Here is a 27979-nt window from a genome sequence, read left to right on the forward strand (position 1 = left end):
ATCCTGTTTGAGATTTTTTGTAAACTCATGTACACACTTGTGTATTTTTCTTAAACTTTTGCTTTTCAAGCTTAGTCAGTCTTCAGACTTATGCATACATTTGTTCAAAGTTTTTCTTCGCTAGTGTCAAATCCTGTTTGAGATTTTTTTTTTGTAAACTCATGTACACACTTGCGTATTTTTCTTAAACTATTGCTTTGCAAACTTAGTCAGTCTTCATACTTTTGTCTCTTCACACATCTGTTCAAAGTTTTTTCGTCGCTGGGGCCAAATCCTGTTTGAGATTTTTTGTAAACTCATGTACACACTTGCGTATTTTTCTTAAACTATTGCTTTGCAAAGTTAGGCAGTCTTCATACTTTTGTCTCTTCACACATCTGTTCAAAGTCTTTTTCTTCACTAGGGCCAAATCCTGTTTGAGATTTTTTGTAAACTCATGTACACACTTGCGTATTTTTCTTAAACTATTGCTTTGCAAACATAGTCAGTCTTCATACTTTTGTCTCTTCATACATTTGTTCAAAGTTTTTCTTCGCTAGTGTCAAATCCTGTTTGAGATTTTTTGTAAACTCACGTACATACGTGTGTATTTTTCTTAAACTTTTGCTTTGCAAACTTAGACACTCTTCAGACTTTTGCATACATATGTTCAAAGTTTTTTCTTCGCTAGTGTCAACCCGTGTCTGAGATTTTGTAAACTCATGTACATACTTGTGTATTTTTCTTAAACTTATGCTTTTCAAACTTGGGCAGTCTTCAGACTTGTTCTTAGTTCTATCTGCTCAGACAATATTTTGCATTCATCAATCGTCTTGTTTTCTTTGTAAGCGACATCATATATCTGTGATTGTTTTTGTGAATACAGATTGTTTCATTTCTATAGTTTATGCAACATTTTGGCAAACTCTTTAAATTAGTGCTAGATGATTAAAACAACAACGCAAAGTATGTTTTAGATTTACTTACTAAATCTTTCACGACGAAACAGCGATGATAGCATTATGTCTGAATCTGTAAACTTGTAAAACCACCAATAGCTCGATGTACATAATGAAGACTTCAAAATAATAAAGAGTGATTAAATTAAGATGCAAACATCTACAAATTGGCAATGTTTTTAATCTATTGGTACCATTTTTAAGGCTACATGTCCAAACTATTTCAAACATTGCCAATTTGTAGATGTTTGCATCTTAATTTAATCACTCTTTATTATTTTGAAGTCTTCGTTATGTACATCGAGCTATTGGTGGTTTTACAAGTTTACAGATTCAGACATAATGCTATCATCGCTGTTTCGTCGTGAAAGATTTAGTAAGTAAATCTAAAACATACTTTGCGTTGTTGTTTTAATCATCTAGCACTAATTTAAAGAGTTTGCCAAAATGTTGCATAAACTATAGAAATGAAACAATCTGTATTCACAAAAACAATCACAGATATATGATGTCGCTTACAAAGAAAACAAGACGATTGATGAATGCAAAATATTGTCTGAGCAGATAGAACTAAGAACAAGTCTGAAGACTGCCCAAGTTTGAAAAGCATAAGTTTAAGAAAAATACACAAGTATGTACATGAGTTTACAAAATCTCAGACACGGGTTGACACTAGCGAAGAAAAAACTTTGAACATATGTATGCAAAAGTCTGAAGAGTGTCTAAGTTTGCAAAGCAAAAGTTTAAGAAAAATACACACGTATGTACGTGAGTTTACAAAAAATCTCAAACAGGATTTGACACTAGCGAAGAAAAACTTTGAACAAATGTATGAAGAGACAAAAGTATGAAGACTGACTATGTTTGCAAAGCAATAGTTTAAGAAAAATACGCAAGTGTGTACATGAGTTTACAAAAAATCTCAAACAGGATTTGGCCCTAGTGAAGAAAAAGACTTTGAACAGATGTGTGAAGAGACAAAAGTATGAAGACTGCCTAACTTTGCAAAGCAATAGTTTAAGAAAAATACGCAAGTGTGTACATGAGTTTACAAAAAATCTCAAACAGGATTTGGCCCCAGCGACGAAAAAACTTTGAACAGATGTGTGAAGAGACAAAAGTATGAAGACTGACTAAGTTTGCAAAGCAATAGTTTAAGAAAAATACGCAAGTGTGTACATGAGTTTACAAAAAAAAAATCTCAAACAGGATTTGACACTAGCGAAGAAAAACTTTGAACAAATGTATGCATAAGTCTGAAGACTGACTAAGCTTGAAAAGCAAAAGTTTAAGAAAAATACACAAGTGTGTACATGAGTTTACAAAAAATCTCAAACAGGATTTGGCCCTAGCGAAGAAAAAGACTTTGAACAGATGTGTGAAGAGACAAAAGTATGAAGACTGCCTAACTTTGCAAAGCAATAGTTTAAGAAAAATACGCAAGTGTGTACATGAGTTTACAAAAAATCTCAAACAGGATTTGACACTAGCGAAGAAAAAACTTTGAACAAATGTATGAAGTGACAAAAGTCTGAAGACTGACTAAGTTTGAAAAGCAAAAGTTTAAGAAAAATACGCAAGTGTGTACATGAGTTTACAAAAAAAAATCTCCAACAGGATTTGACACTAGCGAAGAAAAACTTTGAACAAATGTATGCATAAGTCTGAAGACTGACTAAGCTTGAAAAGCAAAAGTTTAAGAAAAATACACAAGTGTGTACATGAGTTTACAAAAAATCTCAAACAGGATTTGGCCCTAGCGAAGAAAAAGACTTTGAACAGATGTGTGAAGAGACAAAAGTATGAAGACTGCCTAACTTTGCAAAGCAATAGTTTAAGAAAAATACGCAAGTGTGTACATGAGTTTACAAAAAATCTCAAACAGGATTTGACACTAGCGAAGAAAAAACTTTGAACAAATGTATGAAGTGACAAAAGTCTGAAGACTGACTAAGTTTGAAAAGCAAAAGTTTAAGAAAAATACGCAAGTGTGTACATGAGTTTACAAAAAAAAATCTCAAACAGGATTTGACACTAGCGAAGAAAAACTTTGAACAAATGTATGCATAAGTCTGAAGACTGACTAAGTTTGAAAAGCAAAAGTTTAAGAAAAATACACAAGTGTGTACATGAGTTTACAAAAAAAAATCTCAAACAGGATTTGACACTAGCGAAGAAAAAAACTTTGAACAGATGTGTGAAGAGACAAAAGTCTGAAGACTGTCTAAGTTTGAAAAGCAAAAGTTTAAGAAAAATACACACGTATGTACATGAGTTTACAAAAAAAAAAAAAAATCTCAAACACAATTTGACACTAGCGAAGAAAAAACTTTGAACAAATGTATGAAGTGACAAAAGTCTGAAGACTGACTAAGTTTGAAAAGCAAAAGTTTAAGAAAAATACACACGTATGTACATGAGTTTACAAAAAAAAAATCTCAAACAGGATTTGACACTAGCGAAGAAAAACTTTGAACAAATGTATGAAGTGACAAAAGTCTGAAGACTGCCTAAGTTTGAAAAGCAATAGTTTAAGAAAAATACGCAAGTGTGTACATGAGTTTACAAAAAAAAAATCTCAAACAGGATTTGACACTAGCGAAGAAAAACTTTGAACAAATGTATGCATAAGTCTGAAGACTGACTAAGCTTGAAAAGCAAAAGTTTAAGAAAAATACACAAGTGTGTACATGAGTTTACAAAAAATCTCAAACAGGATTTGGCCCTAGCGAAGAAAAAGACTTTGAACAGATGTGTGAAGAGACAAAAGTATGAAGACTGCCTAACTTTGCAAAGCAATAGTTTAAGAAAAATACGCAAGTGTGTACATGAGTTTACAAAAAATCTCAAACAGGATTTGACACTAGCGAAGAAAAAACTTTGAACAAATGTATGAAGTGACAAAAGTCTGAAGACTGACTAAGTTTGAAAAGCAAAAGTTTAAGAAAAATACGCAAGTGTGTACATGAGTTTACAAAAAAAAATCTCCAACAGGATTTGACACTAGCGAAGAAAAACTTTGAACAAATGTATGCATAAGTCTGAAGACTGACTAAGCTTGAAAAGCAAAAGTTTAAGAAAAATACACAAGTGTGTACATGAGTTTACAAAAAATCTCAAACAGGATTTGGCCCTAGCGAAGAAAAAGACTTTGAACAGATGTGTGAAGAGACAAAAGTATGAAGACTGCCTAACTTTGCAAAGCAATAGTTTAAGAAAAATACGCAAGTGTGTACATGAGTTTACAAAAAATCTCAAACAGGATTTGACACTAGCGAAGAAAAAACTTTGAACAAATGTATGAAGTGACAAAAGTCTGAAGACTGACTAAGTTTGAAAAGCAAAAGTTTAAGAAAAATACGCAAGTGTGTACATGAGTTTACAAAAAAAAATCTCAAACAGGATTTGACACTAGCGAAGAAAAACTTTGAACAAATGTATGCATAAGTCTGAAGACTGACTAAGTTTGAAAAGCAAAAGTTTAAGAAAAATACACAAGTGTGTACATGAGTTTACAAAAAAAAATCTCAAACAGGATTTGACACTAGCGAAGAAAAAAACTTTGAACAGATGTGTGAAGAGACAAAAGTCTGAAGACTGTCTAAGTTTGAAAAGCAAAAGTTTAAGAAAAATACACACGTATGTACATGAGTTTACAAAAAAAAAAAAAAATCTCAAACACAATTTGACACTAGCGAAGAAAAAACTTTGAACAAATGTATGAAGTGACAAAAGTCTGAAGACTGACTAAGTTTGAAAAGCAAAAGTTTAAGAAAAATACACACGTATGTACATGAGTTTACAAAAAAAAAATCTCAAACAGGATTTGACACTAGCGAAGAAAAACTTTGAACAAATGTATGAAGTGACAAAAGTCTGAAGACTGCCTAAGTTTGAAAAGCAATAGTTTAAGAAAAATACGCAAGTGTGTACATGAGTTTACAAAAAAATCTCAGACACGGGTTGACACTAGCGAAGAAAAAACTTTGTACAGATGTGTGAAGAGACAAAAGTCTGAAGACTGACTAAGTTTGAAAAGCAAAAGTTTAAGAAAAATACACACGTATGTACGTGAGTTTACAAAAAATCTCAAACAGGATTTGGCCCTAGCGAAGAAAAAGACTTTGAACAGATGTGTGAAGAGACAAAAGTATGAAGACTGCCTAACTTTGCAAAGCAATAGTTTAAGAAAAATACGCAAGTGTGTACATGAGTTTACAAAAAATCTCAAACAGGATTTGGCCCTAGCGAAGAAAAAACTTTGAACAGATGTGTGAAGAGACAAAAGTATGAAGACTGACTAAGTTTGCAAAGCAATAGTTTAAGAAAAATACGCAAGTGTGTACATGAGTTTACAAAAAAAAAAATCTCAAACAGGATTTGACACTAGCGAAGAAAAACTTTGAACAAATGTATGCATAAGTCTGAAGACTGACTAAGTTTGAAAAGCAAAAGTTTAAGAAAAATACACAAGTGTGTACATGAGTTTACAAAAAAAAATCTCAAACAGGATTTGACACTAGCGAAGAAAAACTTTGAACATATGTATGAAGAGACAAAAGTATGAAGACTGTCTAAGTTTGAAAAGCAAAAGTTTAAGAAAAATACACATGTATGTACATGAGTTTACAAAATCTCAGACACGGGTTGACACTAGCGAAGAAAAACTTTGAACAAATGTGTGAAGAGACAAAAGTCTGAAGACTGACTAAGTTTGAAAAGCAAAAGTTTGTTTAAGAAAAATATGCAAGTGTGTACATGAGTAACAATGCATAGGTATAATATAATTTCATGTTTGCTTATTATGCTTTGATAGATGTTAACCTAAGTTGTATCTAACACCACAGGCTGACCTAGGGGCCTGTCCGTCACATAAAATTCCTGCCATTGATCATTTGGGACCCCCACCACGTGATAACCACACACACACACACACACACACACACACACAAACACACAGTCTCTCACATCCCCCGCCCTACTCTACGATCGCATAACCCACACATACATAAACTGACACGGACACGCACACAGACACGATCGCTACACGGTACGGATCATATGACATTAGATATAAGTTTACTCAGACACCTCTAAAATGTTTGATTTTTTTCAAATGTTTAAATTTCTTAAACTTTAAAAACCTTATTTTTAATACCACAGATATGTGTGTGCATGTGCCTATTGCCCCAAGCAAAAGTAACTTGTTTTAATCAGAGACTTGGTTAAAGAAATGGCTAAATCTAAAATAAACTTTTATTTTGCCAGAGCGGACAGAATTACATTTATTAAGTTTATATGAACACACACCCGGTTCGTTCTCTGGTCATCACCGGTGATCGACCTTTAATGCGCGTGAACAATAGATTGCGGTGCATGAACAGCTTCACGCCGTTCGTGATGCAAATAAACTTTTATTTAGGTTAAAATAAATACCCTTTAGTCTAAAGAAAATAGTATTGGCGACCCGTCCGGAGATTATGGACTCGGGTGCATTGCTTATACATGTACTGTATATTTCTTTAAACAAATTCTTGGTGTTACAAACTTTTAGAACCTGAAGTGCTTGCCATAAAGGCGCTGGTGGACCACCTTAAATCTAAAATAAACCTTTTACTTTTTGTCAATGGGCTGTATTACACTTATTTTACCAACACGGAGTTTTAGGAACAATACGGGCCGCTGAACACCACCGCTGTTCAGACACATTGGGGGCTACTGGGTGGTTGATAACGGGTGGTGAGAATGAGAGACCGCTGGTAAAAACCAACCGTCCAGAAACTGAACGCCTTAGACATCAAACTTTTTTCACATCAATAAATATGACGAGCACTCGCAAGACAAAAAACACGCACTGGAATACCATGTTCAAGAAACCTTTTATTTTGACAATGCGTACCGTGTTACATTTATCGTAAATACACATGTACACACTTGGATGTTAGGTGACATTAATGAATTGAAACCATAAGAGGGACTTAAATGTCTTAAAACGTTTAAAAGGTTGTTAACGGCAGATATAAGAGCGCATCAGTGTAAGTTCTCCGTCACTGTCGGTGCGCGCATATGTTTTAATAAGAGACTTTGTTTAAGAAATTGCTAAATCTATAATAAACCTTTAGTTTTTGTCAGAGCGGTTTATATTACATTTTACCAACACGTTTTAAAAGTGTCTAACTCACTAGTTTACAACCCTCTCCTGCTGTGAATTGCCTTGCTCACACACACACACACACACACACACACACACACACACACACACACACACACACACACACACACACACACACACACACACGATCATAAGAGCAGCTTCTGTAAGCTGACTGATCAGAAAAATAGTTAAATAGATAATAGCAGATTTAAGTTTAACCAGATACATGTAAAATATTTGATTTTTGCGTGACTTTAAAGAAACTTTTGACAAAACAAACGTTTATATTAAACAGTAGGCTATAAAATACGCGCTGCCACTTCACTTAAAGTCTAAAATAATACTTTATTTTTGTCAGAGCAGACAATATAAGATTCGTTATAATATACACATATTCACACATGGACATTCACGGACTTCGTGATACGAATAAACTTTTATTTAGGTTAAAATAAATTTCCTTTAGTCTAAAGAAAGAAGTATTGACGGCGCCTAAGGTTATGGCATAAGGGAATGGTTAAACTATACACGTATACGGAATATATTAAATATTTGTGATGTTACACTCAAAAGTTTTAATCAGAGACTTGGTTCAAGACTTCCCTAAATCTAAAATAAAACTTTACTTTTCTTCAGAGTGGACCGTATTGCATTTTACCATCACGGTTTTAAAAGTCTCTAGCAAAAGTCACATCTTCATCCATCTCCATACCAGAAGCCGGAGGGGTATTAAATGCGCCAGCCATTGTTTAACGGTTAAGACAGAACCAAAGTCTTTTCATTCACTGAAAACCTATAACCTGTTTTAAACAAGCCTATCTTATAACACCCATTTATACAACACACACACACACGTTGTGAGACGCGCTGGGGCGAGACGCACAGTGGGGGCGAGAGAGAGAGAGAGATCGCTGACAGCACAGGACCGCTTGTGAAACTACGCAGTCTAAAACTATAAACTTTATTTTTTGACAGCAATAAACATGACAGCATAGGCTTGACATAAAACACACACACACACACAGGAATAACAACGAGCTGATTGACACATCGTAAAACACGCGCAGGATACTCGCTGTCTAAAGCCCTTGATATACGATTCTCAAACCTGGACAGATTGTACAGCTTTTGATTGATTGTCCCGCCCCCTGTCAAAGGGGGTCATAAATCAATCAAATTTTGACATATACCGGTCCCTTACAACTACTTGTGTTTGTTTTTCTCTTGACATTAAATCGCTCCCTACACTTGGAGGCAATACCTTACCACCACTACTCTCATCTCCTATAACAAGAACTCCTTTAATTATCAACTGGCTTTTAACAGCCTTTAACAAATCTTCCTTGCGCTTCTTATCACTACTAGTCAAAACAATAGCATAACTCTCTGCAAGTTCTAGAAGTTGTTCTTTGGTGCACCTATCTAGAAACCTTTCAGAAAATTCTACATTCAATTCCTCGTTGGAAGTCATTTTGAACCAGTATTAAAAAAAATTCACACAATGAAGATTAGTTAATAAATTGACTTCCTAAAATATGAAGTGCCAGAAAACATCCTAGACTTAAATGATTATTCAATATTACCCCTATTGACATAATCTTTCATACCGCCTAGCTAAATAATCCACTATAATAACACTAGAACACATAAGATGAATGACAAACCCAAATTCATTAGTTTTATGATTCAAATTATTCTCCACAGACCATAAAGTCTGTTTCAATACCACAATTCCAGTGTTTTAAAGTGAACACAAAATCAAAACCGATTTACACCAGTAATTTTTGTATGACGTGCATCATCCCGCGATGCAGTGTTAATTTACAAATAGTAAACACTCTCGTGTCATACAATACTCAATAGGCTACAACAGTGATTTCACCCCGATAATCATATAACCTACTGTTGTCCCTAACACAAGACTTCCGTGTAAACAAAACCAATGTTTTAACCGGTCTACACAAACGTCCACCTATGTCCCACAATGGCATAACTAGCACATAATACCAACACGCGAGAGAAAAAAAAAATGCTCTCTTTGTAATTTTTTTTAAGCGAAACACAGGGAGAGAGAAAAAAATAGAGTACTCACCAGGATTTCCATTGGCTTTACATCTCCGATATGTCTGCCTGTTGAAACTAACCTAACTAGTCTTCAAAGGACTGCCGGGCTCGAGGCAACTTGAAACGCTAAACCTCGTAACAGCTGTTCCCCAAATGAGTTCAGCTGCGCGAGAAGCGTACCCCCACCCAGGATTTCCTTCCAAAAACTCCAAACAAAATAGAAAGAAATCAACAAAACAACAAACAGCGTTCCGACGGAAGGACCGCGCACAGGCAGCCCAGCTGAAACACTCTAACTAACCGGAGTGCAAGCCGATTCTCAGGAAATCCTGAAGAGACAATAAAAATACTCCCTCAAACAAAAACACTCAAAATCCGGGACAAGACCCCATTTTTATGTTACGGCTGGCTCATAAACCGCAACATAAAAGAGGAGAACAACAAGTGATTCAAACAATAAACCAATTTATTGTCAACACAAAAAAAACATTAAACAACATACGTCTAGGGGAAAAAAGAACACGCGCGTGTGGTAACTAAATATGCATAAAGTCTGACACAAACAATCATAGGGAAAAAAGATATAAAGGGGGAAAAATGTATATTATAAAAAAAATAGAGAGAGCGAGACTCAGGCGCCACAGATCTTTTATACCCACACCCCATAAGAGGGTTGATTACAAATAGAATGCACCTGTTACCCAACTAACATCTGCACTGTTTAGCAGAGCCAGCAGGGGGAAACAGGGAGGCGTAACATACGTAAGGTAATGAACATTCTGTAAAAATATTACCTTGATATCTTAACCCCTAAACTGGCACAAATCCCTTTTAAGTGTGTGGGGGGGGTGAAACTGTGATGTACATCTTCAAATTAATACAACCTCGGCATTTTTTTGGGCTAGAAGCCTAATCTTGGTCATGTTTTAAAGAAGAAATGTAAAGTTTTTCACAGATCTGGACGTGATATAGAAAAAAAATGTTATAGCAGTTTAAATGTTTTTAAGAAATAAAAAGAATGCAATAAATAAATACAATTATAAAAATGTAAATGTTTCACAAAAGTAATAATGTAAGCATGAAGCCACAGGTCTCAAGTAGTTATGATCCAAATTTTTAAAGGGGCCATGGCATGAAAATCTGACTTGTTCCATGTTTAAGTGCTATGATTGGGTCCCCAGTGCTTCTATCAATCTAGAAAATGTGAAAAAGATCAACCCAGTAATTTAGTTTTGGTAAACCATTCTCTACAAGCACATGAACAAATAGGTCGTTGAAATTTGTCTCTCCTTATGATGTCATAAGGAGCTCTTATTATAATAATACCACCCCTTAATCTGCACTATCCAACCACAGCACTGCAATTTAGTGAAGAGAAAAAGAGAAAGAGAGAAAATAATTCACAGCACAATTGAGTTTCAATTTCAACAAACCACCATCATTGTGATCAGTGTTTGAATTTCATTTGCATTTTAAAGGACACACCCAAAACGACACATTTTTGTTCACACCTACAAAGTGTCAATTTTAAAATGTGAAGTTTTAGCTCAAAATACCATATATATAATTTATTATAGCATATGTACTCTGGGGACACCAAAGATTTATTTGACATCTTAAAAAAGTCTTGTGCCATGGCCTCTTTAAGTTAAAATCACCAAAAAATGAGGTTTGTGTCACACTTTTAGTGGTTTTACCAACAACGGCCACTAGGTGTCAACGGTTTGCTGCATACTCTTGTCACAAATTAATAAATTACTTTCACTGCATTATAATTATTGCAAAAAAGTTTTGAAATATGAAAACCACATTCTTAGAGCTTAAACATGATATATAGTTTGTAAGCATTTTTCAAGATATTTATAATAGGATATATAGTTAGGAATATATAAAATGAATATGCATTCCTATGGGGGGAGTTATGTAACAGAAAATGGTGATGCAGCAATATTAAAACCACACTCTTTGAGCTTTCCAATGATATATAGTTTATCAAGATTGTTTAGGTTTAAAATAGGGTATTAGTGTTACAAATATATAATAACAAAGTGGGCCCATCTGTGGACCCATGACATTTTAGAAAATGGCTCTCACTTTGTCATTGCTATACCAAAATGATAATTGAAAACTACACTCTTAGAGCTTTTAAACAATATCATGATTGAATAAGAATTCACATACAATACACTGATGTAAACGTAGGCATCCCGCTGGTGGGACAGTGACATTTCATTTTCATAAATGAATCAATTATTCTCCCTACATAATTTATTTTATAAAAACACTGTTGAAATATCTATTCTAGAGGCTTAGACCTTTCTAATGGTGCATAGTTTGTCGTGATACATACAAATTTACATGTAAAATATTGAAAGTAAAGTCAGGTGTCCCGCTCACGGGGGACGGTGCCAGTTAAGGTCTTAAATATTAAATGAGCGAGGTCATGTCAAAGATTGAAATGAAACGCTGATGGTCCTAATCTTATGTTTTTAAGACAGGTTCACATGCAATGAAGATTTTATAAAAATAATTTTAATTTATCGGAAATAAATCTATTGGCAACTGTAGTACCATTTTTGTGTGTGCTAAAATACTATCTTTGTATGTACACAAGTATATTAAACATTACACAATAATTACATTAAATCCACCTGAGATCTAAAATGTACTTGTAAAATAATGATTTAAATGAATTATTAGAACTGTTAACAGTCTCAGAGGAGATTAACAGCAGGGAGCGCAGCAGCAAGAGAGAAAGCTCAGGGGAAACAAAGTCTTTTCTCTGCCTAGGGCCTCCGAATTATTAAATTCACCCTTGTGAGGAGCAAAGGACAAAGGCGGATGAAAATATGTTTGTCAAAATTTATGCTGACATGCTGTGTGTTTTTATCTAAATGTCATTCTGTACACATTTCTGCGCCTTGCTTATTTATTTGCTTTTACATTTGTGGACACGCTGTCCTAACAAAGCTATTGTGTAACTACTAAGTCATTATATTTTTCTATGGTTGGGATGGTTTGCTACCAACCAAAATTTTACAAGGATATTAAAACCATCCTGGGGAGCAATCAACTGTCGGTGAGGTCCTTCAGTTAACCGTGTGTGTGTGCTGCTTACCTCCACATATGCAGCCAGTTTTAGTGGTCATCCAGTCAGACCTTGAAGCCCTCCGGAGACGTGCTTATGTAAAACAGAAGCAGGACTTTGCTATGATTGACCTCGCTGCCAATAAAAGCCATTACTATCGAACTGCCTGAGAGAGCCACCGAAATTGAAATGAATGGAGAGGAAAGTGCGATGGAGAGAAAGATGGAGGCAGAACCATCGTTGCCCCGCAGGAGAGATGCACAGTAATGAGCTGGAGCTTTAATTGGGAGAAACAACACAGGCGATTAATTAATGAAGTGAAGCTCGGTAAAAAGGGTGAGAAAGTGCGCAAGAAGTAAAATTGCAATTTTGACATTTTAGAAGTCATGATAGGAATATTAAGTGCGCTGAATCACAGGTACGACGACGGTTTTGACGACAAGGATGTGATCTTTCAGCAAAGAGAGGAGAGGTGAGAGATCAATATGGACTACATAGTCGGTGGATTAGAATAGCTCAACTGGTAGCATTTGTTAGTAAGGTTGTGGGTTTGACCCCAGCTAACATACTGATAAATAAGTGTATGAATTGATTGCACTTTAAGTCAATAAGAATTAAAGCATCTGCCAAATTCATAAATATAAATGCAAGATCTACTTACTGTCTCGCTGTCTTCGGTATAATGCTGACTCAAAACTCAAAGATCGACATCTCTAACATCTGTGTTATGAAATGCTAATTAGATTTCAGCCTAAACCGTAATGATATACAGGAAGCAGGAAGAAATGCCTTTTAAACGGCAGTTACGAAAAAGTGCTATAGAAACGCATTGAATGAAAAGCGAGAGTTGAAAAGGAGAGAGGAGCAGATGTAATATAATCAAAGAATCTGAATGATTGAGTATCATGGCTGTTTTGGGATTCTTTGGCATACGTATGGTGTCAGTCATTCATTTTAAATTTAGTATGAATTAAATTGCAAACTCGTATCGTGAATCATTACCTCTGTGTTCGCATGCTGGTTTCACTGACAGATGTGTGCGTCGGCACGTACCAATGACACCCATTGAGAGGAGAGAAAGAGAAAATATAGCATCCTCCTCTTTCTGAACATGCAGGGTGGTCTCAAGATATTGATCTGTGCGGAGTTATTAATCTGTGTGGTCTCATGCCATTTATCCCTCGAAGGGGCCACACGCATACGCGCTCATAAAAATAGTCATTGCTTTGGGTTATATATAAAGATGATAGACTTATATGCAAATGGAAGAAAGAGTAGCTGTGAGCCTATGAGGGGAGCGAGACAGTGCAAGAAAGACTGATGAGACTAGTGCTTATATTAGAGGTGTGGAGGATGGTGAGCACAGCAGAAAGATTGATGATCTTTGGGACGGAGGGATTTAAGATTACAGTGAGACAGAGAGCGGAACCTGGGGTGCGTTGTAACTGCAGTATTTGTCAGCGGTGTTGAAAAGAGGGCTTCAGGAGAAAGTTGCTGCACCCTGCTGGCTGAAGATGTGGAGACCTCTTGACCCCCAACCCTCTCTACCCACACACAGTACATGTCTAATATGTGTCATTTTGCATGTGTTTGCCTCTGCATGAGCTTGTGTTCAGCTGCAGTAGTTTATAAATAACCCTGTATTACTGCCATTCCCTTGTAGTGTCTGTTTCACCCACCTCCCATCCTGGCATTGCTCAACCCACCCCTCCATCCTTCAGGTTTCAAGGCAAGTGTCAAGGTAACCCTTCCTCCATCACCTCACCTCCTCTGCTCATTTTCCCTTCCCTTTCTGTTTCTAACCAAATGTATGTTTTTGGCATTTTCACCTATTTTTAAGAGGCTTTTTGTTATTGTAACTATTAAAGGGATACCATATTTTTCCAGAATATAAGTCGCTACGGAGTATAAGTCGCATCAGTCAAAAATGCGTTTTGAAGAGGATCATAAAATCCAAGCCGGAGAACAGACATTTAATCTGGAAAGGCAGGTTATTCAACTAAACAATAGCACAGAACAGCAGGGTGAATAGGTGTCTGTACATGTTAAAGTAACATAAACAGTTATTTACATGATACACAATAGCATACAGAACATACCTGGGAGGCTGAATTAACACGATAAGCCAAATCAAGTTTAAAAAGGTCCCGAAGTCATTTTGCATCACTGAATCCATTTAATTATATATATATAATATATATATATATATATATATATATATATATATATATATATATATATATATATATATATATATATATATAAGCAGCATAGAGCCGACTCTCTCAGCTGTAGAAGGTAAATATGAAATAATTTTGACGTATAAGTTGCACCTGAACTTAGGTTCCAGGAACCGCTAAACTACAAAAAAAGTGCGACTTATAGTCCGGAAAATATGGTACAGTAGTTCACCCAATAATGTAAATTATGACATCCTTTTCTCATTCTCATGTTGTTTTACAAGAGATAACTCTTTCTTTTACCTTAACAGGTATTGTTTTGAAATAGTGAAACCCAGATAGCAAAATTGCTGTGGCCCAGATCTGGCTCCCATCTGTCACTTTCATCTGGCCCACCTTTGGCATGGAATGATGGCACTTAAGCGGTCCTCCCCTGTTTTCCAGATTTTCGGAATGTTTAAATGTTTTGTTTTTTCCGTACATGTTAAAATTAATGTCTAAATTTTCCATTCTTAATTGTGGTTGTCCAGTGTTTGTCACAAGATGGTGCCAAACAGTAATCTTTATTGATCTTTATTGGCGTGGAGCGATTTTAATCTTACAAGTAGTACCGGCTATGCGTTATTACTTTGGAGCGGTTATTATTTGTTATAGCCGTGTAATAACATTAGTTAATGCTCTAGCTAACATGACAATAAATAATTCTTCCACAGCATTTATTCATCTTAGTTCATGTTGATTTCTGCAATAATTAATACATTTTTACAATAAAAAAGTTGTAATTGTAAACATAGCTAATGCACCATGAACTAACATTAACAATTGTATTGACCTTAACTAACATTAACAATAATTAAGAAATGCTGATAAACTATATTGCTCATTATTCAGTCATGTTAGGTTATGTAAAAAAATTCAATCATATTGTAAAGTGTAACCAAACATAATTCTGCATCATGTGCATCAAATGTCTAACATGCAATAAAGACAAATGTAAAAACAGATAATCCAAAAACATTTAGGAAAATAATTCCTAAATCCTTTATTAATATTGCCCATGTAGGGAACATTGTATGGTACATACCATATCAAAAACTTGAAAGCAATTTAAACATGCAAAAAAAGAAACACACCTGGTGTGTAAAAAATAAATAAAAAAAATAAGTTATAAGTTTCTGACAGTGACAGCTGGAAAAAAGTTCTTTCAAAAAAAAAGTCAGAAATGAAAAATTCAATTCAGCACAACAGAAACTTGGGAACAGGAATCCTCCAAACACAGGCTTTAATGGTCTCCTTAGCTGGGCCCAGCAGAGTCACGGCAGTCTTGCGGGTCTTTAAAATATAAACAAATGAATCAGACCTTTATCGCTGATTGTGCAACACACACACACACACACACGCACACTAAAGTGTGTTTAGAATTGTACAAAAAGGTTTGGTTTTCATTACAAAAAAGAAATTAAAGCCTGTAACGTGCTTGTAGTTTAGACTTGGTCTAAAGGTTATGTATATGAGTGAACGGATTCATTGATTGGGCTTTTAGATTCACTTTTGGTGTCAAAGCAAATACAAAAACACCATTAAAATTTCAGACCATAGTACACAAAATCAATTACACATATAGAAACTAAGTGACTGACTTAGGGGTATCTGGGATACTCTTTTCATTTCTCTCTTTCTATTCTCCCTCCATCTCGGTCACTTGCAAGGTGAAGCCATTTTTAAATAAATATCTCTACCTCTTGATCAGTGGCCATCGCCATAAGTTTGTTCTTTCTGACAGTGGCTAAAATACACAATCAACAGTAACTACATAATGATTTTTTTAACTTAACATTAATATAAACAGTTTGTCAAACATGCAAGAAATGTGACATGTGACACTTGTAACACTTACCAGTAGTTACATTTTTCAGCTCCAACCTCTGAAAAGCTGTTTTGCCATTAATGCCACGCCATTTGGGTTGTTTGGCAAGGCAGTTTGTAAAACAGTGCTTCATAACTCGCCACACAGTATCCTTGATGTCAAGTCCTCCAATGACGCTCAACGCCATAATCTGACAAATATAATTTATAAGCAATGAATACATGGTACCAACACTGTTCACAGTAACCCTACTCTTAAACAATAATAAACATACAATATATAATAATACACGCACGCACGCACACACACAATTAATGTTAGTTTAAATAATTAAAGATGCAGTGTCTAATTTTTAAAGGATCTCTTGACAGAAATGCAAAATACTATACAAAACTATATTATCAGTAGCCTGGGTGCCAGCCGATCTTAGCCCCGCCCACCACAATTGGAAAAACAGGAAGATCGGTCTGGGGATTCACCGTTGAGGAGCTACTATGCGAATACCAAAACCGGCCGACGAATCAAATTGTGAGGGCGGGCTTTATACGATGATGGACAGATGATCAACAGTAACGTATCAACCACGTCACCAAAGAGCGTGTGTGTTCAATCTGTTTACAATGAAATGGCTGCCGCTGGTGAATTCAGATGTGTGGATTCTGACATCGAGTCTGTTCTAAAAGATATCGACAGAGCATTGATTTAAAAAGAGGAACAGAGAAACGCGATCAAGGCATTTGTTTATGTTTTCGCCGTCCTTCCTATGGAGGACAAAGTTAAAGAAGCAACTGAAATTGGTATCACGGCGATGCAACTCGGCGTGCATGACGAGATGGATATAATTAGCGGTCGTTGCCAGCTTCTTTTCGGAAGCCTAGAATCGTGACTGCTGAATAAGTGGAGGGACATGCTAGGCTCCGGGTAGCTATCGTCGTGGATGAAGTTCACCTAACGTACAAATGGTAAGAGATAGTCTTACTGTATGACTTAAATACTTAATGTTGTGATATAAATGAAATGTTGTAAACATAGTAGGTGTTGATGTACCTTCGCTAACTCAGACTTAGTATAATTACAATGATGTTAGTATCATTGTAGCGAAATAACTAGCAGTTCGGTCAGGCTGCTAAAGACGCCATTTCAACATAAGTCACACACTCCGTTGCTCTGATTGGTCGTATGTCTATCCAATTGAGTGCAGAGGCATTTTTCGGTTGAGACACGCCTCATAATTTTAGCACAATGGAGCGGTATCAGACTCAAATTCTGACTAGAATTGAGTATGACAACATCAGGCTATATTATCAGGGGTGTATAAATACCTTTCATAATGAACCGTTATACGGACTACCGGCACATCCAGGAACTTGACTGTAATTTTCGTCACCGCCCCTTTTCGGGGGATAAAAAAGCAGCGCTTCCATTGGCTTCCATTCAAAATAGCGGAACAAAGCAACGTTTTACACAGCCGGCAGGCGTAAATAACTTATGAAATCACTCAGATTAAACATGTTGAGTATTTATCTGTCCATCCTGCCTGCCATAGAGCGCGAAAGGTACATTAACACATTTAATTTGGTCAATATAAAAACCTTTCATTCTCCCAGCGTCAAATTTTGTGTAACAACGCCATCCAGTGATTGCTGGAAATATCGCTAAGCCAGTTAGTTGTATGGCTGGACGGAAAAGTGCACTCATTACTCTAAATATAAAGACATAATAAATAATTACGAAGTAACTTTCAAATACGAAGTAAAATCATTCACTTGCTTCCCTGTTGACTCGATGAGGTACGAGTAAATGTCCGGGTAAGACACCTCTGGCCAATAGGGAGCGTTGTTACACAAATTTGATGCTGGGAGAATGAAAGAGACATGTTTTTATATTGACCAAATTAAATATGTTAATTTATCTTTCGCGCTCTATTGCCGGCAGGGTGGACAGATAATTACTCAACATGTTTAATCTGAGTGATTTCATAAGTTATTTACGCCTGCCGGCTGTGTACGAAGGTTGCTTTGTTCCGCTATTTTGAATAAAAGCCAATGGAACGTCTAGTGCGATTTCCCCCAAAAGTGGGCGTGAACCTGTTCAGAGACATTCTATGACATTGCGCCGGTTGTGCGTATGTGTTTATTGCCTTAGAATGAGACATTTTATCTACATATACAGAGGGTCCCCTTACATGGAAGCCACCATTTTGTGCAGCCATGTTTCTACAGAAGCTCTTAACAGACAAACTTTTTACTAAGTTGTCTCCAACGATGACATGTTTGTCCAGTGGCGGCTACTATAGCTTCTCTGTGTTTTAAAAGCAAGAGGTGAGCAGTGGACTGAGCCATTGGTTGCAATTCGCAACCTCACCACTAGATGCTGCTAAAATTTACACACTGCACCTTTAAAGTATTATTCACTAAAATTGGCTCACAGCATAATACATGCAAATATTAAACCAGACTTCTACTTATTTAGAAACACTATCACAGTACACAGAAACTGGTCTGTAAAATTGTTAATAATCATTTGTGATTTCATTTATTGTCCCCTCTATAAACACCACTACAAGACCAAGCAGTCGCTTTGAGAGTGGGAGTGATGATTAAGGTACGGTGAAACAAGCCAAGACATTGCCTTCAGCCCCAAAAATAAAAGGCCCAAACTTTGACATCCAATCTTCAATAAAGAGACCGCTCAGAAAGCCTGAATCACACACACACAAATGACAAGCCCAGAACCCAGAATGAGTTTTGATATTTACAGTAGTACCAAGTATTATGTCCTTGGAGACCATGCCATTTAAAGATTTTTGTAGAATCAACTTAAAGTCAGCATTTAAAGCAGTTTTTTATGCCATGTCACAATGTTATATGTACCATTTTGTTCTTGAGGTCATCCTCTTCTCGCAATCGTTTCTCCAGGGCAAGCAGGGAGGTAGTATCTTGTAGTGGCAGCATTTCTCTCTCAAAGGGATCCTGCCCACGAGCAGGTTCGCCTGTTTTCTGCATAGTCATTAGAATAAATTTGAGATGATCCATCTTCATTTCTTGATTCGTAATAACTCGATGCAAAAGGGCTAAAAAATAAAGACAATAAACATATAGATGACTCTTTTCCATCTGATGAAACAAGTTTTTTACAAGGATGACTGTAATAAAAAAAAATATTTAATGCATCTGTGAGAGGTATGTACTATGTGAATACATTATACACACACACAAATACATTATTTAATTTATATACAAACAACACCAAAATTGCACAAATCACTTACTAACAAGACCACTTAAGGTAGATGTTCCTGGTCTTTGACCTTCGTTTTCTTGTTGTGGTTCAGAGCTTCTCACACAGCTGGGTTCAGGACTTTTTGAGTGTATGCACTCAATGCTTGTTTCAGACTCCTCAACCTCAGGACTCGCCAGGCTCCAGCTGGGCTCAGGGCTTCTCACAGACATTCTGGGTTCTGGGCTTGTCATTTTTGTGTGTGATTCAGGCTTTCTGAGCGGTCTCTTTATTGAAGATTGGATGTCAAAGTTTGGGCCTTTTATTTTTGGGGCTGGAGGCAATGTCTTGGCTTGTTTCACCGTACCTTCATCATCACTCCCACTCTCAAAGCGACTGCTTGGTCTTGTAGTGGTGTTTATAGAGGGGACGATAAATGAAATCACAAATGATTATTAACAATTTTACAGACCAGTTTCTGTCTACTGTGGTAGTGTCTCTAAATTGCTACAAATCTGGTTTAATATTTGCATGTATGCTTTGATTCAAGTTAGCCAATTTTAGTGAATAATACTTTATTTAAACTAACATTAATGATGCAGGCTAACAATACATTGCTATGTGTGTTCCCATTTTTATACAAATTTCTTCTCTCTTAAGATATATAACTCTGAAATTCTGTGAATTCAAATTTGAGAACCTTAATAAATTCATACAGCATAAATTAATACACCCCCCTTAAAAGTTAAGATCTTTCTCCACTTGTTAGTAAATATAAGACCAATTTGCTGTATTTTTACAAAATAGTTTTTATGAACATGAAAATCACTTTACATATTTAAGACACAAAGAATATCTTAATAAAGTGAGTACAACCCAATGAATATGTTAACAGAAAAAAATTAAGTGTAATTAACAGAATTCACAAGGAAATTAGTCTATCAAATAATCATGCAGGGGCATGGCCACAGGATAAATGCCAAATAAGAGTGGTATTTAAGAGAGAAAACCAATCATTTAAATAGGGGGTGTACTAATTTATGCTGAGTACTGTGGAAGTTGAAAATATATTTTATTTAATACTTACAGCCTTTTCCGTTTTTTTCCGAGTTTCATGCTTCTCTTCCTCCTCTGCAGTTTGCAAGTCTGTGTGCATTTCTGCTTGAGGAAGTTTTAGACGAGCTGTTTTGTAAGTTGCTGGCTGTAATAGTGATAAATATTTTGATTTGATATTAGATATTTAGATTGCGATTTGTCAAATCGCTCATTCAAATTGATAAAAAGTGTGATGTGCATACCTGCTGTGTATAAAATTCTGACGTGGTATGCATCCCATGTGTGTCCAGGCTTTTCCTCACTTCGTATCGATTTAATTAATTCATCGGATTTATAGTGAGCTGGCCATTGGCACAATTCATCATCTTGAACCCAGACTGCTGGTACCACTTCAACCTCTTGGGTTGCAAGAAACTCAACCATGTAAAACATTGCCTAGAACCAGAAAAGGCACAAAGTTAGTATAAACATAAACTTTTCTAATTTTAAATTTAATTGCATAACAAATTAACTAATTATTACAAAGTTTACTTTACAGGGTTTATGAAGTGAAACGTTTGTCAAAAATGTAGCACATACTCAAAATGTTACCTCTGCATTTAACCCATTCCAGTGAATGCATGCACTGCAAGTTGTGAACAAACACACACCAGGGGCCTCATTTATAAAGCGTTTTTAAGCACAGATTTGATCTTAGACCGTGCGTACCCTTAAATCCACTCCAACTTTCAGATTTATAAAACTCGTCTTTGACGTGGAAAAGTACTTATCTCCACGTCAGGTTCCGACTTGACGTACGCACGTTTCCTTGTGGCAGTATTGCAGTATTGCAGGTAGGCATATTCGAAACTTTTACAGCGTCAGCATAATCTGTATTAGAGCTTATTGGGCCCAAAAAAAAAAAACGTGACCGAAGCCCCCTGCACGTTGTGTCCAAGCCCGGCCCGACCAACAAATTAACTGTAATTATAAGCCCGAGCCCAATTTAAACCCGACAATGTTTTAAAAGTGCGCCATGACGTTCTCAACTACAATTCAGAATTGTTTGAACTACAGAAATCTGTTCAGAATTATCTTAATGAACTAATGCAACAAGGACGAAGCATGTAAACTGCGCTGTTGGTTTATTCAGAATAGAAACATAATAAAAAAGTTTTAGAATATATTTTAAACAAAATATGTTGGCCTATTTTGATATTTTAAAATGTATGGCAATTCCGATGCAACAATGTGTCCATATAGGCTCAGGAAACGATTTTCTAGTTCGTCATCTTTTCAAAAAATATAAAACAAATATAGCAAAACTGTTTCGCGGTGTTTAGCGCATATGTAAATGTTACAAAACGTGCTTATTAAATTAAAGTAAAAAACGAATTCAATGATTAAAAGGACGTGAAAGGAACTACAATTTAAAGCCTCGATGTAGCCTAAGGGACATGCGACATTTAAGAGTGATGGGTATTTAAAAAATTCATATAAATTATTCCATTGCATCGATTTTAATGTTAAACATCTGTAAATCCAAATGAATCCATATGAAATATATTCAGACAGTTTATGATACGATCTTTGAATTTTAAAGTAAAAAAATCTCTTATTTTTACACCGCCGTGCAAGAGGCATGCCAAACTGAAACAAAACTTTTAAGACACAAATACTACGTTTACATGTAAAAAATATATTTAAATGGGTAACACTTTACAATAAGGTTCATTAGTTAACTACATTAGTTAACATTAACTAATAATGAACTGCACTACAGCATTTATTAATCTTTGTTAATGTTAATTTCAACAATTACTAATACTTTATTAAAATCCTGTTAACGTTAGTGCACTGTGAATGCGAATTCAATCGTTTTAACATGGACAAACAATTAAACCTTTATTTCTATAAACTAACATTAACAAAGATGAATACATGCTGTAACAAATGTATTGCTCATGGTTTGTTTATGTTAGTTAATACATTAACTTATGTTAACTAATGAACTTTATTGTAAAGTAAAATAAAACCCGTTAATTGAAAGGTCCAATAATAATCGCCTTAACTTGAATGATGTCAAAGTTTCCATGTTAGAATTTAGAAATATTAAAAAGCCATCAACAAAGATGTTTTTTGACCACTGCCATTGTAGCAGTCAGAGAATTTGGCCTTTGATAATTTCATATTTATATGCTGATGAATTAAACTAGGGGCGTTTACAAGGCGGAGTTCTAAGAACATTCAGCTGCGCACAATTTCAAGATCATTTGTGATTTATAAACTGCACATCTGGAAAAGAGGCGTACGCAGGTTTTTTTGTGCGTACGCTCCTTTTCTATGAATTACACGTACGATCATTTCAGAAATGGTCTTAGATTAAATGTAGGATAGTTCTTATGTCCACTTTTATAAATGAAGCCCCAGAGCAGTGAGCAGCTATCCTGCAGTGCTCAGGGAGCAACTAGGGTTCTTTATTAACTCTTTCCCCACCATTGATAAGTTATCTCAGCAATTAAGAGAAAACATTTTCCTGCCAATGATGCTTCCCTGATGAGTTTTTAACAGTAATGTATAATTCCGCTATTGTGCACGTATAGTTCAACAACATTGTAAGCTCTGTGTTTGTTTTAATCATCATTCTGAATCTGATCTCTAGCAAAAGTTCTTTACAAAAATGCAATTATTTCAGCATTTTGCTTAAAATTTGGTAGTTTTGAAGAAACCTGCCCATATTTGAGATGTGATAAAAGAGATAAAGCTTTTTTCCATTTTGTTAGTTTTTTTGAAAGCAGGGAGTCTGTTCTTTCATTTGTATGTTGATACATTTATAGACAAACATTTTCCTGGAAGGCTTTTTGTAAAACGTTTTTTTTTTTTAATCACAAAAAATACTGGCAGGCAACTTTTTAATAAAGGCCGGTGGGGAATGAGTTAATACATGTTCACAATCCAAAATCAATGTGGTATACACACCTATAATGATAAATGAAGGTAGGCTGGTTACTGTAGCTGCTGTCCACAATTGTTGCTCATGATAAATTATGATTTTTTTTCTCAAGATTAAAAGGTTTGCATATGTACAATTTAAAAACCCCAAACAAACTAGGGCAGACATTTAGGATTCATCTACATGAAGAAGCGGAATTACAACAAAACCAACTTCCAAAGGCAGCCTGATGCACTTCTGCATGTTGGTGCTAATTTTGAAACGCATCATATTTGGTGACAGATCTGACACAAAACACATTCCCAACTCTATAGAGTCTATGGGATAATCAAAAAACTGTGCAATGTGCTTGTATTCTTGGCCAACAATGTGTTCTACATTCTCAAAGACAATTATATTTTGAACCAAGAGTATTTTATTGTTCATTCTGATACATCTGTCCCTTTCTGATGTGTTTATGACAAACTCATCCATTACTAGTTCCTGATATTGGGAGACCACTCCTGTAAATCCGTGTGGAACAGGTCCATCCGAGTGCAACTTTTTCATTTTTTTGTGGGTTTTTATAGAGTCCTGATCTTTTAAACTTGTTGAATCAAGTTCTGAAATTCTGCGTACAACTTGCTGAAGTGGTGAGCTAGGTTTTCTAACCAGTCCTTTAATTTTTTTCAGGTAGTTTTCAAAAGGAAACCCTGATATTAAATCTAAATGGCCATGCACCTTCACATCATCACTGAGATGAGTCAGGCCATGTATGTTGTAGACTAAAAATTCTTTCCCATAGAGCTCCCCAAAATGCTGTACAAATGATCTTAGCAGTCTGTTTGCAAAGTCATTTAACAGCAAACAGTAAGTTGGACTTGCCAGGATGTATATGCCTATAGACAACAGCAAAAAATTTTGATACACCTCAGACCTCAGCACATCCCTTAAAACTACAGGACCAGTGTAAGAACTGTCTCAGTTCTGTTGCTTTCCATCGCAATCTCTCATCAAGGGTCCTGGGCCTCCTAGCAAATTCTGAGGGTATGTAACTTTTCAAAGCAAGCAGTTTGCCTGAAATTAAAGACACTTGCCTGTATGAAATACGATAATTCAACTTGCCACAAGTACCCATCCACAAATCAAGTAGATGACGCACCACACCCAAGCAGACTAAATGCATGTAATCATGTGGAAATCCACTAACCATAGGAACACCTGTTTCACAAAATGGGGATTGTCGTACATGATGGTCTTCATCCTCTCCATTTGAAAAAGATGCATCAGTTCTTAATGTAGCATTGAGTTCTGGGAATGTCATGCGATTATTAATGTAAACCCCAGACTGTACCCATTTATCACAGCCACTGTACCCATTATGCGACTTAATACCCTTAATAAAGGCCCTGGCAGGAGCATCACAGATTACGGAACTCACAGTGAAAAAGAAGGTCTTTCCATTAACAACAAAACCAGAGCTCAAGGATTTCAATTCGCAAACAAGATCCTTCAGATATTCTGCGAGTGACTGGGGCTTTGAGTTCCCACTGTAAAGAGCAATCAGCATAGGTTTTCTATTATAAGTCGGGAGCATTCCTAAAATTGGCCAGAACTGTACACCTGAACTTTTAAAAAGTGGAAGACCATCAATGTTTAGTTGTAATTTGAAACAGTGTTGACTTCGGACAACTGACGAAAGCTTCTGAAATATGTGGCTGAACATTTTCTGTATACCAAAATAATGGAATGATCCGCTCCCCAAGGAAGCAATGCTATAGCAAGTCTGTGTTTTGAGTAATGTTCTTGCATCTTTTGGCAAAGAGGGGTGATGGGCTTTCAGTATAGACAAAAGGGCAGACAAAGCAATCAATGAAATGCCAAGATGTGTTGCCCAGTCTCCCAAACAACCCGCTAAATCTTTAGAAAAATCTAATGTAATGTTTTGAATGTATATTTATTTATTGGGTTCTTTGTTTAAATCACTTTAATATAATATATTTAAAATTCAAATGAGAAATCAAATATAAATGACTAAACATAAATTAATAAAGAAGGAAAAATGTTTTTGGTACAATTTTGGTAAAGGTACTAGCAAATTGATAAATGGTTCCTAACTGCTGCTATTATTCATATACATATATCATTTCATTTCATGATGCACAAATGATTAAAACATTCATTGAAAAATAATTAATACTATTTTAAAAAATATTAGTGCACATCGGCTGACGATCATAGCCTAAACAAGCTTCTGCTACAATTATGAGTCATTCAATAAGTGACATTTCAGCACTTGACAAACGGATAGCGACTCGTTAGTAGCACTTAAAACCAGTGTTGTAATGTAACGAAGTAAAAATACTTCGTTACTGTACTCAAGTAGAAATTTCACGTATCTGTACTTTACTTCGCTATTTAAATTTATGTCTACTTTCACTTTTACTCCACTACATTTGCTAGATAAAATGTATACTTTTACTCCGATATATTCCCACTAAGCATATTCGTTACTCGTTACTACAAAATAAAATCAGAAGAAATGTGTGCGACCTCAATAAGGGAGGTTTTGGCGAATCAGTGCTTCTAGATTGATTTACGCACGCTGCGCACACTCTATTTCACGGACACTCTTGCTGGGTCCCAATTCGCATACTATCCGTCCTAAATAGTATTCGAAACTAGAATTACAAGCCCGTAGGCAGGGGGGGTTCGGGTGGTTCGAACGAACCCCCCCTCACTGCCAAAAGGTCCAGAATTTAAGTCGTTTCACGTAATTATTGTCATCATTGTTTTAATCAATGCTTGCGACAAATATTCTGGGTTGTTGTTTCAAATTAATATGATACATTATTGTAGCTGGACGCATGACCGTACCCACCATTGAGGTCCGGATCTCTGTCATTTTCTGACGCTCGTTTTATTTGACTCAACGCTCAGCGCTCGTTTGACTTCTGGCTGCGAAGACCGATCAGCATCAGCATGTGACGTCTTAGCACCGCGAGACTGATTCAATAGTAAATGACAGTATGCTTTTAAATAGATCTCGCGGTAGTGTGATGTCACAGGCCAACAGATCTGAGCTGCACCCCATTAAGTAATATAATGTCAAAATTATTCCGAGATGACAAATAAAATCAAACCAGGCAGACAGAAGTGCAACACAGGGGTCAGATGCGCAGTTAGTGTAAGTGCAAGAAAGATGTAAGTAATCAAACTCTGACTATTATACAGCCGTTTAATGACGAGAAATATGAAATGCAGTGACTGTCAAGGTGACAAGACACTGCAGCTGAGCACATATGGATGTCCAAATTTAATGCGCTGCTTTAACTCCCTCCAGTAATTCACTTCCCGTTATTCAGCATGTTTATTAACAAAATTCAACGTCACTCTTTAATTCTTTAAGATATCTTTTTTTACTGTATGATTCACTGTGTTGTACTGGACTGCTGCGAAGCTTGAACTTGAAAACGCGGCGCATCACGTGCACGGTACAATGCTTCATCCACCGGTAACGCGCGTGCACGGAGTTTAAATGAGCGTAACTGACTGTAACTTCTTTCTAGTGTTGAGCTCTGCTATTAAACGTGAGTTTAAGGTTTATCATGGAATTTTTATTTTCTGAACAACTTTTGCTTAAGTTACTGCAGTTAACAAGAAGCCTTTTGATCATTAACAGACAGTAAATCAGATGTGAGAAGTTTAAAATTAAGGCTTACCTTATGTTTACGTCTTACACAGTTAGTATAATGCATAGGCAAGAAGAATATTAATCTAATGTGGGGTAATGTGAAGTAATCATAGATTCATTTATGCTTTTTTAATAATTACAGTTTTCTTTCATGGGATATGGACCCCCTAAAGTAGCCTTGGCCAACCCATTTATAAAATTCTAGTTCCCTGCATATTATGTATTTCAGCATATTAAAGGCGGAGTCCACGATGTTTGAAAAACGCGTTGGAAAAGGAGACGGGCCGACTACCAAAACACACTTATAGCCAATCAAATCAAATCAAATGCCGGGTTGCGTATGTGTGGGGCGGGTCTATCAACAGAAGGTCCAGATTCTATTGGGGTAGGGGCGTGTTTGTTTAGGTGATTTCAAATATCAACATTGGCTTTCAAACATCATGGACTCTGCCTTTAAGTGTATAATAAGTGTGTTCATATTTTGAATTAATTTAATAAACTAATTATTGATAGCCTTTAGTTAATTCACTAAAATGATTCTATATTCAGTATGCCTATGTTTACTTTACTGACATACCCCAGTGTGCCCATGGTAAAATAATGATTAAAATGTATTCCTAATGACCAACACAAATCTTCTGCATACTGACATAGTTTGAAATCTATAGTTATTTGATTCTTTGGTTTTCTGATATTTTAACATTCATATATAGAGCAGAGAAATTAGATTTTTTTTCCTGGGGTGCATGCCCTAGAAAAATACATAAATGGACCTTGGTATTTATAAAATTCCTGCGTACGGCCCTGC

General features: G+C 35.9%; 2 protein-coding genes across 2 annotated transcripts in view; one reads left to right on the forward strand and one right to left on the reverse strand.

The window, feature by feature from the left end:
* LOC129447981 (cell adhesion molecule 4-like) overlaps window positions 1–14767 on the forward strand; it is a 90869-nt gene extending 76102 nt beyond the window's left edge. The window contains exons 5-6 of the mRNA XM_055209979.2: window positions 13908–13985; window positions 14736–14767. Of these exons, the coding sequence (XP_055065954.2) occupies window positions 13908–13985; window positions 14736–14752 (95 nt within the window). The 3' untranslated portion in view covers window positions 14753–14767. The remainder of the gene's footprint in view (window positions 1–13907; window positions 13986–14735) is intronic.
* A 685-nt stretch (window positions 14768–15452) lies between these two features.
* LOC129437268 (uncharacterized) overlaps window positions 15453–27979 on the reverse strand; it is a 41035-nt gene continuing 28508 nt past the window's right edge. Inside the window, exons 2-7 of the mRNA XM_073872102.1 lie at window positions 20809–21001; window positions 20598–20711; window positions 19563–19915; window positions 19165–19364; window positions 16322–16481; window positions 15453–15756 (exon numbers count right to left, since the gene is read on the reverse strand). Coding sequence (XP_073728203.1) covers window positions 15719–15756; window positions 16322–16481; window positions 19165–19364; window positions 19563–19915; window positions 20598–20626 — 780 coding nt within the window. The 5' untranslated portion in view covers window positions 20627–20711; window positions 20809–21001 and the 3' untranslated portion in view covers window positions 15453–15718. The remainder of the gene's footprint in view (window positions 15757–16321; window positions 16482–19164; window positions 19365–19562; window positions 19916–20597; window positions 20712–20808; window positions 21002–27979) is intronic.

Source organism: Misgurnus anguillicaudatus, chromosome 10 (assembly GCF_027580225.2).
Source record: "Misgurnus anguillicaudatus chromosome 10, ASM2758022v2, whole genome shotgun sequence".
Classification (NCBI taxonomy): domain Eukaryota; kingdom Metazoa; phylum Chordata; class Actinopteri; order Cypriniformes; family Cobitidae; genus Misgurnus; species Misgurnus anguillicaudatus.